The 15888-nt window shown below is 40.0% G+C and overlaps 1 protein-coding gene across 15 annotated transcripts in view; it reads right to left on the bottom strand.

Annotated features, from left to right (window-relative positions):
- Positions 1 to 15888, bottom strand: part of adgrl3.1 (adhesion G protein-coupled receptor L3.1) — a 194045-nt gene that overhangs the window by 30536 nt on the left and 147621 nt on the right. For all 15 annotated transcript variants that reach the window (XM_054778917.1, XM_054778902.1, XM_054778901.1 and 12 more), the window contains 4 exons: positions 9615 to 9737; positions 9327 to 9532; positions 6214 to 6390; positions 4309 to 4518 (listed from right to left, as the gene is read on the bottom strand). In XM_054778917.1, the coding sequence (XP_054634892.1) occupies positions 4309 to 4518; positions 6214 to 6390; positions 9327 to 9532; positions 9615 to 9737 (716 nt within the window). The remainder of the gene's footprint in view (positions 1 to 4308; positions 4519 to 6213; positions 6391 to 9326; positions 9533 to 9614; positions 9738 to 15888) is intronic.

Raw genomic sequence — 15888 nt, 5'->3', positions numbered from 1 at the left:
GTGCAGGGGTGTCGAACGGCAATGGCCATGTGGAGATGTTGCACACACACACACACACACACACACACACTCATGTGTGGTAATGACTGGGTTTTTCAACAGGGCTGCAGTTCACAATGCCTGCCAGAAAAAGATCTTCTTCCAGAGGAATAGCATCACTCTTTTGGACAATCCTGTGTGTTCCCCTGATCTAAATCCAATTGAAAACATGTGTGGAAGGATGGCAAGGGAAGTTTACAAAAATGGAGATCAGTGCCAGCCAGTGGATGACCTCCGTGAAGCCATCTTCACCACCTGGAGCAACAATCCCACGAGCCTCCTGGAAACACTGGCATCAAGCATGCCCAAACCAATTTTTCAGGTGATCAACAGGAATGGCACAGCTGCTCATTACTGATTCCTTTTTCAAATTTTTGTTTTTGATTAGGGGGGTTTCATCTTTTTTTTTTTTTTAAGCTACGGTCTTAAACTTTTGACTAACTGATGGACAGCTATTTCATTTTAATGTTTGTTTGCAATAAATTGCTTACTCAAAGTTTTTTTTGTCTCACTCCCATTTTTTCTTTTTGCATTTTGACGCTCTACTCAGAAGCTCCTTAAAATCCAACCATACAAAATGTAAATTCTTGCCATTTTTCAACTGGTCTTTAAACTTTGATCAGAACTGTACATATAAATATACATACCGTATAAATATGTATAGAAAAAACAAATATAGCAGCAAAGGATTAGCACTTGTACAGTAAAATGAAAAGAGAAGCATCCAGCCTAAAACATCATTACCAATTTAGACGATAGCGCGAAAAGAAAAGAATGGTGCTTAAGAAAAGCAGCGGAGGGAAGAATGATCTGTGAGATTTGTGCCATCATTTCCATGGCCATCTAAAGAGTCGTTGAATGAAAGCGCTCAAAGTGTGACTTTTTATAACGGAAGCGTTTGCAAAACGAGACAATTACCTAATGTCTGCCAGACAATGAGTTTAGGCAGCCGGGGAGTCGCTCATTTCCATTTCTAATGACGGCACGTCGTGGCTTATGCACACACATGCGCACGCACACACGCGCACACACACACACACACACACACACACACACACACACACACACACGCAGGTACAAAAAAAGAAAAAGCGCATGCTGCTTATGCAAAGTCATTTGGTTTTCCTGATGGATTTACTGGCTTAACTGGCTACAAGCTAAGTGACGCTGAAGATGTTAATGGAGGTCACGAGTAGTCACCGGTAATTAACAGGAAAGAGGCCCGCACACGCACAGCAGTGCACGTACATACCAAGACACATGATCCCCTCCACAAAGCCACAGAGAAGCACACAATTCAAAAGAAACACGTTGTTTTCGTCTCTCCATTGATAATTAGAACCTTTTCCTAATGGATACTTGGTGAGATGCAAAGCCATTTCAGGAGAAAAAGGATGCTGCCCACAGTGGCTTTATCTCCCTCAGACTGACAAACAGACTGACATGGCAACACTGGCAAAATTTAATAAATGTCTCTAAAGCTTCAAACCATGTTGGATACGCAGTGCTGCAGCAAACTGCCAAAAGTTCCATATTTGGGTGACCTTGCTTGGAGGAGCTGCCAGTGTGCTTGATTTTTGTGCTTAAAGTCTCACTGACACATTTTGCAAGTCTGCCAAACTATGAGGGTCATGAACGATAAACCCACACGACCGGATATCCGGTCTGACAAGCGAGATATTTGGCTGCGCCGGTAGCAGCCTCCTGTATAGATAAGAATCAGCCATAAATCCTGAGATTAATTGATTGTGGAGACGTGCACCGGGCATCGCGAGAGAAGCAGTCGGTTGACAAGAGTGTCTTTTAAACAACGTCAGAGCCCGGGCTGCCCGCAAAAGGAGTGTCGAGCATGCTCCATAGCTCGCCATGGCTGAAGATGAGAGCAGGTGTGCTAGCGCTAGCTAGCTAGTCAACAAAATTTTCAACACATCAGCAAAAAAAAAAACAACTAAAGTTTGGAACGTCTTTGGATTTCACAAGAAGGACGCAAAACTGGACAAAAGCCGCGTCATTTGTAGGCTAAGAAGAGCAGCTTTGAAGCAAGACATATCTTGACCCGCCAGATCAGCAGCGGTGAGCATGGTACCTTTTTTGCTTTGTAACTTCTTTACTTTGAAAAGTTGCACCTTTGTTACCTACCTGGAGTGTTGTGATCACTATGGTCAGGCTGTAATGTTGCACACTTACTATTGTTATGGCATTTGGAGTATGGGATTGTTTACTTTTCCAAGCTAACACAGCATTTCCATTGCCCCCATGTGGAAAATAGTGCTATTTACTTACAGTATCTTTGTTTGGACGCATTTTGGCACGATTTATTGATGCCTTACAGCATACTTGGGGTTCTGATGTGCTCTTTTACACATTTGAAAATACTGTAAGAATGCCACTTTCATATCTGTCTACATGAACAAACATTAACATCCAATTGAATCAAATCGTATCGTTTGTACACTGTATTGAATCGTTCTTGTGAAAAAATATCGATTTTGAATCGCATTGAATGGAAGAGATTCACATCCCTACAAAATATAACATGCAAATCCAACACAGTAACAACAAATTCAAAGAACAAAGAATCAAGTGTGTCTATTCTTTTGTTGTTCATTTACTGCCGCACATCTGTTCATGTGAAGAGTGTGATTGACAGGCCACATGGTGACATGTTATTGAAAGTAATATAATTAACGTAATGAGGTGCTGGTACTTGACAGCAAGATGAAATCATCCTGCACGCTCAGTGAAGCTTCATTCATTTTGTCTCATCATTATAGTTTACATATACAGGGTACTGTCCTCATCAGGCTATCTGCCATTCAAATGAAATTCAAATTTCATTTGCAATAAATAAGTACTGTATTGACACCGAATATGAGACAACCGTTTTTTCAAGGCCTGTTTTTAGCAAAGACTAAAAAAAATGAAAATATTGATCTTTATTTAAAATCATGCTTTCAACATCAGTAATTACTAACTTGCAATAATAAAGCACGTAGTATTTCTTAGTTGCTGGACAGTTTAATGACTCTGCTTCATTGATCACCATTATCTTCAAATTAGCATCATCATTCTTCTGCTGTTGTTTGGTAACTTTCCCAATGTTTCGCACAATCTTTTTCCAGCAGGTCTGCATTTCTCCAGGTCACTGGGGTGTGTGAGTGACAGGAAGAAATGCTCCGACTGTTTTGGGGAGAAGTTGTTTGGCACCACCTTTTGGTTTGCATGTATGAGATCCTGAATATATGATGACCAGTCTTTTCCCAGACTTTTTTCTCAGGAAAAAAACCACTATCTTATATCCGGGTGTGTAATGCATGAATACTGGGCAGAATGCAACACTCGACTGAAAAACATTCATTGCTCAAATACTGTAAATCTCTCATTTTACTTATGTTCCTTTTCTCTTTTTCTGCACTTTCTCCTGGTGATGTCTGCATGTGTTTGTGTGGAAAATGACATCTTGCTGCTAAACATGAATCGCCGCTACAATGAACTGACCAAGCTATTTTCTCTAAACTCAGTGCAAATGTTTGAATAGCAGATATCCTGATTTAGAAAATGTGTAAAAACATTGCTGATTAAATGAAATGTAAAAAGCACGAAACCTTATTAGATTAAAAGAAACATGCTTGCGAATTGTGACTGACTTTGACCCGAAATGTGAAAATGTTATGGACTGCATGAGGGAGCCTGAAGCGTCCATGTATGAAAAGGCTCCAGTTCACAGTGATCGAGATAAAATACATGCAACACTTCTTTGTAATATTTGATCTGAAGTCAGATTATCAGGTTTAATATGCCCACAAACTGACTCATCCATCCCTTTCACATCTCAAACATACTTACACAATAAAACGACAATGACCAAATGTATCTGTGAATAGAAAGCAAGTGTATAAAGTAGGTTGTAAAACGTAGGCTGAATTGAAATTCATATATAAAAGCTCCTTGGCAGAACCAAATGGATTTTGGGATTAAAACTGAAATAAAAAATATTCCTACTAGCCTGAGGGCGGACGACTAAACGAAGCAACTGAAGCAGGACTGGGACAACATATTATTAGAGGCTATGCTAATACTTGTACTTAAGACGTATTAGCCAGTATGCCATGTGCTCTATATGGGAATCTAGAGCTTTGAATTCCATGACAGCTATGTCACTAAAAAGTTACTAAAATGTTTGTTATTTGACACAACTTAGTCACTCCTTTGTTGCCATACTTCAATACAATACAACTGCGCTGAGTCCAACAATATTGACAAGCTTACCGGCTGATCTGCTCGGTTGATTCCGACCAGGAAGAGCGACTCAGCAATGAAGAGGCTGATGCAGAGGTTCTTATGGATGGTATTACGGTCGCTCTGCAGCCCGCGGAAGAAACAGAAGGTGAAGATGCAGATGAGCAGGCAGACCAGCGACAGCAGGATCCCAACCCAGGTGATCACGTCCAGGAGCAGGTCGTGGATGCTGTCTGCTTTCTGGAAGCAAAACAAGGGAAAAATCAGACATATTTTGCAAGAAAGTGACACAGGGTTCAGACTCCCTGCTGTGAATGATGGGAGTCTGCTTGTGTGTCATTGAGCGTTCAGGGTGTTACACAGCGTTGCACAGGTGTTCCAGTTCTATCTATCAGTGTCCTGAAAGTTGGCAGGGCGAGCAGTGCTCACCACAGCAGCGGCGTGATCGATATACTGCTCTAACCCACATGCTGCATTCACGTACGGCTGCCAAGCTAGCGAGCCTTGACAATGACCTCTTTTTGAAATAACTGTCGTCAGTTGAGAGGGCATCTATCTGTCTACACCACCTCACAAAGGTGAGTACAACCCTCACATTCCAGCAACAGTATATCTTGTCAAGGGACAATACAATATGAAACTTGGGATATAGTTTTGAGTAGTCAGTGTACAGCTTGTATAGCTAGCAGTTACTATCCATTGAAAAGGACGCATAACGCAGCCACGAGTGTCTAAATAACTGGCAACACAAGTCAGTACCACAATAGTAGTGTCTTCCCTACAGTCAATGGTGGTGGTGGTCTGTGGCTGCATGAGTGCTGCCGGCACTATGGAGCTAAGGTTGGTTCATTGAGGATGACATGAATTCCAATATGTATCTTGACTTTCTGAAGCAGATCACGGCATTTTCCAACATGCTAACAACACCAAACACACTTCTTATAATAATTAGATAATAATAATGTAATAATAATTCTCAATAGTGGCTGTGTGTTTAGTTACTTTCAGAGAACAGTAAATCAGATTATCAAAGTTATATCTATAAGCTAGACAAATTTCCACCTACATTTTGAATGGGCCTACCTTTTGCTTACACTTGGCCTGGCGTTGTATCCTTGCATGCTATATGCATGTGGTCGTTTTTAAATTTGGTCATAAGTTACTGTCACGTCTTGGCATGTTAGTGTTGTGGTGCAACCCAAGGATGTAGAGAGATGAGACCTGATTGCAAGTAAATGTTTATATTTTAATCATAGCTGCTGTGCAGCGGCAGGAATCCAGCAATGAGCAGCAACAAACGCAATGCTCCGACAAAGGAAGACGCGCACACCTGAACTAAATAGAAGCGTTGCTAAAATTAGCAGCAGGTGCAACGGATAAAAGCAAAGCAAACACAGAACAGGGCATAACAGGAAGAACTACCAAAATAAAAGCATCAAAACAGGAACTAAGGAATAAAAAGTCAACATAAAAAAAGCACACATATTTGCGAAAATAAACATAAAATAACTGAAAAATATTGATCCCGTCATTTTGGTAACCAACTTATATTATCACGATCTCAATATTGGGATCAGTTCGCCCACTGTATGTGTTGCAGGCATGCCCATAATAAGTATGAGTAATAATAAGGCCCATAAATCTATCTATAATGGGAGTACAAAACAATGAACAGTAACATCTGATATGGTGATCAGGATGACTTAATACTGTTTGGCAAATGAGCTGCAAACTTCCCTAAGTATGACATCTAAGCAGTGGGGCCCTGAGAGTACAAATCCATTTGCCAGATGTTGTGGTTCCCTTTGGTTCCTGTTTCCCACCTCATTTTTTGAAAGATGTGTTACTGCAGCTTTGCCAGTAAATTAGATGATGTTGTGATTCAGCCCAGAACCCCGCCGTCCGATCGCCGTGCGATCCCAAATCAATGCCTACCTTCACCTCCACGTGGGCCATGAGCACGGCAAAGCTGGTGAGGTGTGTGCAGGAGCAGCTGGTGTGGGTACGATTGGTGGCCAGCAGACGACAGTCCTGCGTGGACCAGAAGCCAGTCATGGTACGCTTGGAGTAGCTCCAGAAGGAACAGTTTGGATTGAAGTTCTCTTCAGAATGCTGTGGCGGAGAGGAAAGAAACAACAGCGATTATATTTAAAGAGGTGACAGAAAGCAGGAGGCGGGGATGGAGAGGAAGAGTGGGGGACATATCGGTGTGGAGTCCAAAAAATGTGACAAAACATTTGGAGGAATGGGTAAAAACAAACAATCGGGAGGAAGAATTAGAGGTCGTCAAAGAGGAAACAGCGAAACAAACAGATGGGACAGAATTCGAGAGTGCAGCAACAAATGTCATGTCGAGAGGTGACAGAGCTAAGGCTGTGCTCGTTGTGTCAGGGCTGTTGGTGTTGTGTAAACTGAGGAATCTGTGTGTGTGTTTGCTTTGTCACACTCCTCTCCAAATGAGCACCTGATGATTCTTTTACTGCCAACAAACTGCATTGGCATTTGTTTCCTGGATGAGCAGCAAGAACCAAGTCAATTTCAAAAAGATAGGCTTTAAATAGGATTTCAAATGATATCCAACATGAACTTTGACATGTGCAACCTAAATAAAGGTTCAGAAATCCTTAAAACCTATATTGGTTTTACCAGGATAATAATCCAGTTGGCAGGAATCATAAAAAAACAAAAGGGTTCTTCATTGTATAATACAATTGATTCCTAGAATGAATAACAAACTTGTTTGCAGTATTAAGTTTCATTTGACAAACCCTTAAAGATGATTACACAAAGCGAACGATTACACAAATCGATTGTTTGTTTTTGACCTGAACCGTGATCTTACAACTGAGTTACGTACAAACCTGTGATTATGGTGTAGCGTTACACCCCGAATAACCTGGTACATTGTTAAACACAGGGGGTGAACAAACTATCAGTAAATGCTGAGACATAGAAAATGAGCAGGATTAAATAAACTGATTCTTGGACTCCTTTCCAAACATGTTGAATTGTGCAAGTGTAAACGTGATGTACTTTGTTAAGTATGTTCGAAATAAACTAAACCATTACCATCACTACAAATTCAATTGGTTGCATACGGCCTATTATTAGTGAAATACATGCATATTTACTGGCAATTTTATTTCGAACATGTATACAGGTTACATTGGAATACATCACATATTCCAATTCACAATTCCACATGTCCAAAAAGGAGTAGGAAGAAGCAAAACTTTTTAATCCTACCCCCTTTCTATTTCGCATCAATTGCTAATACATTTGTTTGTGCACTTCCTGTATTCAACATGGACCGTTTACCAATTTTGAAATAAAAACAAAATTGAAATAATGTAAAAAAATGATAAGGCAGTACAACAATATACTCTAGTTTTAATTCTCTCGTTTAAGTTGAATTTTTCCATGAAGTAAATTAAGAATTTTCAAGCATCAACATGACTAGAATGCACATATAAGACATTCCAAAGATGCATTCAAAGACGGTGATATATAGTATTGTACACTGGTCACTGGGTGTCACTAATGTTACTGTAATGTTCGGTGAGACACACAAGCAGCAGAAGACTTAATTTGATTTGAATTTGAATATCCCTCATAAAAACACGGGCTACTGTTGTGACTGTACCCCACGCCAAGCTGAAACTCATTTCTGAGCCCTCAATGTCATTTCCTGTCCGTCCCTCACTCAGCTCACCTCGGGAGCACATTTATAGCAACACGTATGAACATGAGTTTTATTTATGTCTTAAATGGCTTATTTACCCTTATGTCTACTATATTGGGTAATAAGAGTGTAAAGGTGACTGTAGGGGTGTTGTTTAATGTCTAGAGGGCTCTAATAATGTTAAAAACTATATTTAGAAGGTCATAAACAGGTTTTCTAAGTATGAAAATATTCCATTTATAAATAAAAATCCTACTTCGTGGACATTCACTTATCACGGTTGTGTCTGTAACCAATTAACTGTGATAAACGAGGGATTCCTGTATATGGAACTTCTAACAACTTCTAAGTTCTGTTCTAACTTTGTCAAAATGCAATACGGAGATCACATTTTTGGTCCATGTTGAGATTACAAATTACAATGTGAGCCATGTGACGGCTATGAATGTTGTGGGTTCTCTCTGTGGAATATAACCGAACAATTCAATAATCTAAAATTTTAATGACAATTGGCTAAAAATGTCCATTGGTTAAGTGCTAAGTGCTAAGCATAACCCCTGATTGATTAACAAATTAAGTGGTATGTGTTGCTACTATTGTCCATGCAGCTTTTGCTCTGCACATTTAAACTGACAGCAATGGTATGCAAATGTCAAAAATATCACAAATTCGTTAAGTGTTAACAAAAATCCAAGACCACATCCTTTATTGTGCAATTGGTTGTAAGGGACTACAAAGTGCAGTATTTTAGGCCTATTAGGGTCTATAAAACACATGGACAGGAAGTGACATAAAATAAATGGAGTAGCTCAGTGATTGAGGTTTTGGTGAGTGCTTAATCAAAATAATGCACTGAATCCTTATTACGTATGTCAATGTATTTGTTGAGTGTATTTGTATGGCATTTGATGGTAAATAAAACCTTGATAAATCAATATTCAAACAAAAGTAGAAATACTTCAACGTTAAACCCCTGAAATGTAGTAGTGCACTACAAAATACTTCACATTCACAAATGTTATATTCATGTGTTTTTTTCCCTTTTATGTAATCATAACCTTTTACTGATTATCACTGACTTTCCTTGCTGATTGGCTGTGGCATCCACTTCAAATAAGGTTACCAAATACGCTTCCAACTTCGTAAGAACAGTTTGGGGAAAGCTGTTGCCAGTACACAAAGCAAAGTCCATAAATGCATGATTTGATGCATTTGGTCTGGAAGAATGTGACTGGATTCAATTAAAACATGTCCTCACACTAATTCTCTTAGACACACTTCAAAAGTCTTCCCAGCAGAGTGGAAGCTGTTGTAGTTGTTGTAATGATGCTGTGTGACCCAGTGACGTTGTGCCCACTCTACTCACCTGTAGGTGTTTAACCGTGAAGATGACAGGCTCGGAGAGGTAAACTTTATTGCTCTCCTTGTTGATGGATGCCGTGATGACGGGCGAGTTGACAATAACCGAGTAGTTGGGATAGACGGCCTCGCTGCTCAGTCTAACGCTGGCGTTCTCCGTGGAGAGATAGGAACCCAAATTCCTGTAGAGGACGAAGGCCATCCTGATCTCACCTGTTGGGAAACAAGACATAAGTGAGTGGGAACTTGCGTGAGAGATTCGTAGGGTAGAGACAGACGGAGATTTCCCTGCTACCATTTCTGCCGTGCTGTTTGAGAGTGCTGGCTGACAGCTGGATGGAGTTTCCGTGTAGCTCTGACTGAGGGAATGTCAAGTCGGTAAGGCTCCCATCCGTGCTAAGCCTGGCCACTTCCAGCTCTGGAACACACACACACGCACGCACACACACACACACACACATTCATACATACACACCCTCAAGTCAAATCATTGCACAGCATGTTACATCAGGTTTGTTTTGTAACCTCGTCTACAAACCATGTTTTCTCTCTAAGTGCCTCATTCCTCAAGCAACTCCAACTCATTCAAAACAATAACAAAAAAAACGAGTCATTAAAGTGTGATACAGTAGATTTAAAAAAACGAAACAATGTCTTCAGGTAGATAATCCTTACATTGTGGGAATGTAATTTGGCCTTCTGGGTTTGTTAGCACATTCCTGATTAGGGGCTGTGGTTTGTATTAGATAAAGTTTCTAATTAACATCTAATTAAACCATCTTGTGTTTCAGAGCGATTTGATGATTTAGACACTGCTTTCATGGTGGAAAACAGCTTCCCATATCAAATAAAAGCACACAGGGATACACTTAGATGAAAAGAAGGCGTAGCGGGAGGGAAGTGGTGAGAGAGGGGGAGGTCAAAGTGAAGCGCTGGAAAGGAGATAGGTTACTTAGTGGAAATGGAATAGAGGAGTGATGGGAAACGAGCTGAGATAGGTGGACAACGCACATATAAGGGGGCAAGAAATGAACACTCATAGGCATACGCCAGGGGTCTCCAAACTTTCCAGCGAGGGCCACATACGGGGAAGTCAAAGGATTTGGGGACCATTTTGATATTTTTTATTTTTTTTAAAGCCTAAAAAAATAGATTTAAAAACAAAACTTTGTGTCAGCGTTGTGTTATCGATGACAAAGTGTATTATTATTAATTATTAGTATGACCATTCCAGCTTTTCCTCACTTCATAACAGCTTTATGCTCTTTTTTTCCGTTGTTGCTGTTGGTTTTTTTTACAGTGTGCTGCGGGCCAATAAAAAGCAAGCTGCGGGCCGCAAATGACCCCCAGGCTGCACTTTGGACACCCCCGAGGTACGCAAATACACTAGTCCCTCGTTTGCATACACATAAAATTAATCACATATTACATTACTTTTCAACTATTTTAAATTAGGTCCCACACTAGTGTACTGTCCAAAATGTAGCGCCGATGCTGGAATTTAGCCTAAAAGTGCTTTTAATAAGCCCGAATGGGAATACGGTAGCTTTAATGCTAATGAACTGTTTGTGTCCACAACTCTCTCGGACAGAGTGTGTGGCTCCAAGAAGTGCTATTGTGTAGTTTATCTGCTTTTTCCAGATACACTATAACTCTGCACTCGTCCAATGTAGTAGATCACATACAACTACGCAACATTAAAGCGCTCATGACACCAAAACACATTAATCCTGTTATGGCTGACGTGAAAAATAACTTTGAATGGCATTTTTCCTGTATAGATGTGTGCTCCAATATTGAAATAATTCTAATTATATAATAAATTATATAATAAAAAAAAAAAATTGACACTTTTTCTGTGCCTGGAGGAGGTGGACCAAGAGACATCTACAACCCCTGGCAAAAATGATGGAATCACCAGTCTTGGAGGATGTTCATTCAGTTGTTTAAATTTGTAGAAGAAAAGCAGATCACAGACATGACACAAAACTAAGTCATTTCAAATGGCAACTTTCTGGCTTTAAGAAACACTTAAAGAAATCAAGAAAAAAAGATGTGGTAGTCAGTAACAGTTACTTTTTTAGACCAATCAGAGGGAAAAAAATTATGGAATCACTCAATTCTGAGGAAAAAATTATGGAATCATGAAAAAAACAACAACAAAAGAATACTTCAAACACACCACTAGTACTTTGTTGCACCACCTCTGGCTTTTACAACAGCTCGCAGTCTCAGAGGCATGGACTTAATGAGTGACAAACAGTACTCTTCATCAATCTGGCTCCAACTTTCTCTGATTGCTTTTGCCAATTTTTTTTTACAAAAAGTTTGATTATCAAACTTCTTAAAGAAGGTAAATCATCACGCAATGTTGCAAAAGATGTCGGTTGTTCACAGTCAGCTGTGTCTAAAATCTGGACCAAGTACAATCAACATGGGAAGGTTGTTAAAGGCAAGCATACTGGTAGATCAAGGAAGACATCAAAGCATCAAGACAGAAAACTTAAAGCAATATGTCTTGAAAACAGAAAATGCACAGCAAAACAAATGAGGAACAAATGGGAGGAAGTGCCTTTACCTGACATGCAGCCCCATATCATCAATGACTGTGGAAATGTGCATGTTTTCTTCAGGCAGTCGTCTTCATAAATCTCACTGGATGAACGGCACCAAACAAAAGTTCCAGCATCATCACCTTGCCCAATGCAGATTCGCGATTCATCACTGAATATGACTTTCATCCAGTCATCCACAGTCCACGATTGCTTTTCCTTAGCCCATTGTAACCTTGTTTTTTATGTTTAGGTGTTAATGATGGCTTTCGTTTAGCTTTCCTGTATGTAAATCCCATTTCCTTTAGGCGGTTTCTTACAGTTCGGTCACAGACGTTGACTCCAGTTTCCTCCCATTTGTTCCTCATTTGTTTTGCTGTGCATTTTCTGTTTTCAAGACATATTGCTTTAAGTTTTCTGTCTTGATGCTTTGATGTCTTCCTTGATCTACCAGTATGCTTGCCTTTAACAACCTTCCCATGTTGTTTGTACTTGGTCCAGATCTTAGACACAGCTGACTGTGAACAACCGACATCTTTTGCAACATTGCGTGATGATTTACCTTCTTTAAGAAGTTTGATAATCAAACTTTTTGTAAAAAAAAAATTGGCAAAAGCAATCAGAGAAAGTTGGAGCCAGATTGATGAAGAGTACTGTTTGTCACTCATTAAGTCCATGCCTCTGAGACTGCGAGCTGTTGTAAAAGCCAGAGGTGGTGCAACAAAGTACTAGTGGTGTGTTTGAAGTATTCTTTTGTTGTTGTTTTTTTCATGATTCCATAATTTTTTCCTCAGAATTGAGTGATTCCATAATTTTTTCCCTCTGATTGGTCTAAAAAAGTAACTGTTACTGACTACCACATCTTTTTTTCTTGATTTCTTTAAGTGTTTCTTAAAGCCAGAAAGTTGCCATTTGAAATGACTTTAGTTTTGTGTCATGTCTGTGATCTGCTTTTCTTCTACAAATTTAAACAACTGAATGAACATCCTCCAAGACTGGTGATTCCATCATTTTTGCCAGGGGTTGTACAGTACACTGGACCGTCCCACCTGCAAGTTCCCTTTCACTACATTGCATTCCCTGCTATTATGCTCCAGTTCTCTGTGAATGTCTATTGTTTGTTATATATGTATTTTTATATTATGCTCGCCCGTTGTGGCTTTTGCTGGAACACTGGAGGAGACGGAGTGAGCTTCTTTCTTAAAGACACTTCGTGGGGCAAATGTTTCAATACTGCCCCACAAATGGAAAGAAAAAGTAAAAATGCAATATACTATATGACCATCAGTATGGATTTCGAAAAAAACATGTCGACAGAAATGGCTCTTTCCAGTTTGTTCATAAAATCTCTACAGACCTAAGTAATAAAAAAATATCTCTTAGTATATTTTTGATTTGGTTACAGGATGATCTAAATGATAGAGAACAATACGTATCATTCAATAAGCATAGTATATCTTGCTCTCTCCCTGCTCCGAGCATGTAAGCTACGCCCCATGTGACAAACAACAATATAATGCCATGCTACAAAAGCAGTGTTTGGAAAAGTGGAATATAGCAACCATAGCAACAATTTTTAAATCATTTCGTTCTTGAAGAACTCTCCACCGCTCTCAAAAATATACTCTAGTTTTACTTCTCTCTTTATCTCATAGATTTTTTTGGTGGCTGCTTTGTTTTGTATGGTTAATAAAGTAAAACTGCACATTTTGGAGTGGTCTGTTATAGTGGACAGCCAAAGTCACACCTGTGCAGTAATCATGCTGTCTAATCATCATCTTAATATGCCACACCTGTGGGGTGACGTTCTTTTTAGACAGATTTGTGAAGAATATTTGAGAGAAACAGGCCTTTTGTCTACATAGAGGACATTTTAGATCTGTTGAGTTCAGCTTGTTAAAATGCAGAAAAAAATGTTGAGTATTTTACGACACTAAAAAGTCAAATCACAAATTTCTAGTTTTTTCTTACTGTGGCTTTAACAACAACACCTACATACAGTACATCCACACAAGCAGCAGCGGGATATCAAAACAAGCTGAGTCGAAGCTAATCAAAGCATTCTTGTCATGACAATCGTCTTCTTAAGAACCACACTTGTTAATTATCGTTATCACACGTGTGCACGCTGATACTGCTGTGTTATCCCCACCATCACTGAATTCCGTTTAATAATTTATTCATTTGCCTATTACGGACGCACGTAGCACAGCACATGCCATACAACCACGTTTGTCTGGCTTTTTCACGATGCGTCATTCCCCTTCCTGTTGCTCGCACCCATGAAAGAGAGAAAGTGGGAAGGGGAGCTAGATGAGAGGTGCTATCAGGCCAGTTATGAATAAAAGGAAGAGATAATCGCAGCGGATCTGCCCACTGGATTAGCTGGGAGGGAAGATTAACGGCACAAAAAAGAGAAATGAGCACACAACAAGATTATTTCCTGTTTTAAGTTCTTTGAAGATAAGCTAGCCTCCATTTTGGGGCGTATATGCAGCATGCAACGGGGAAAAAAAATTCCCGAAATGATGTAAAATGAAACTGAGAGTGATGGCCGTTGATGGGAACGAAACATATTTAAAGTTAAGTGGTTAAGGAGCGACTTAAACTGTTATGTGAGAACCACATTATGTGAATAGCTGTGATTTCATTGCGTACTGATGTGAAAGAAAAACCCTCAGAGCATCATGTGGCATTCCACCGTGCACCGCCATCAGCCTCAAGCACACACTCATATAGTCTTCATTGCTCATCATCTTCAGCTTCATTTCCCTTCCTGTACTCCTGCTTTTCACCTCTGATGGTGTGACATACAAGCTGAGTGGGGTGGTGGGGTGGTGGGGTGGGGGCGGGTAGTGATTTGATTTGTGTCGGAAAATTTTGTAAGATCAAACCAGAAGCGGGGCAAACAGGATGGGGGGGGGGGAAACATAAGAGTGACACTGGATGCTGTGGGCGCAGATGAAATGAACACACAAACTAGAAAACAGTGTGTAGTTTCTCTGAAGCCACTGCTGATTAGCAGTGAGCAAAGTCACCAACATTACCTTTGATCCCTCTCATAACACTAATACTAAATGAGAGTTACAAGGGTCCAATAAGTGCTGCCAACCCACAGCTGACCTCAGGTACTTCTGCCATTTTTCTGTTATTCCAAATCTATAAGGTATGTATGTTTTCCTTTAAAATACCTGCATGCGACAGACAACAGTGGGATGGTTACTTAATTTTATTTTTTTAATGACGTAGTACAGTGGAACCTTGGTTTTCGTACACCTCGGGTTTCGTAGGATTTGTTTTTTGGCAAAAATGATTGCTTAACATATGTCTCGGTTTTCGTGCACTGTCTCGGTTATCAAACAGTGCACCTAGCAAAGTAGTGCCAAACAAAGCATCCACGCGTTGGTGATGCAGTGTCTGTAAAAAATGCATAGAAGTTCTTTTAAGAGTTGGGACAGTATAGACAGATTCCAGCCAGGGCGTCATTTAATCATTTTATTACGTGTGCGTGGTGGTTTATTTCTTCCTAAAATGTACACAGAAAGATGAACAACTCTGTATCTATTTCCTTCCTTTCTCCTAATAAGCAGTGGCGACGTGCGCTGATGAGTCATTCAAGCGCACTGCGTATTTCTGAGTGTTAGAGGAAACTGTGCGGCTTTTAAACAAATTTAAAACAGCTGCAAAAAAGAGTTTTAAGCGGTAGAACTTTGATAAAGAACGTGAGAAACACTACTGAATTTAAGAAAGAACTCGTGGCAAAGTATGAGGTATGGCATAGTGAACGCAGGTTGCGGGGGCGATGATTTAACGAAGACACACAACACATAGTGAGCCGGGCCAGTGTGTGTAATGATGATTGTACCTGCTGTTTACAAGTTTACAATAAAGTTCAAGTGAGCAAGTATACAGCTCTAACCATCCACTCTTTAAAGTTAACATATTACAATAAAACGGCATCCGCTGGGCCCCTCCGCCCTCCACTCGTCGTCGTGTTCACCGACAGGTCTTCAATAA

Source organism: Dunckerocampus dactyliophorus, chromosome 6, assembly GCF_027744805.1.
Source record: "Dunckerocampus dactyliophorus isolate RoL2022-P2 chromosome 6, RoL_Ddac_1.1, whole genome shotgun sequence".
Lineage (NCBI taxonomy): Eukaryota > Metazoa > Chordata > Actinopteri > Syngnathiformes > Syngnathidae > Dunckerocampus > Dunckerocampus dactyliophorus.
Note: the sequence above shows the minus strand (reverse complement) of the source record. Positions and strands in the feature narration are given on the sequence as shown.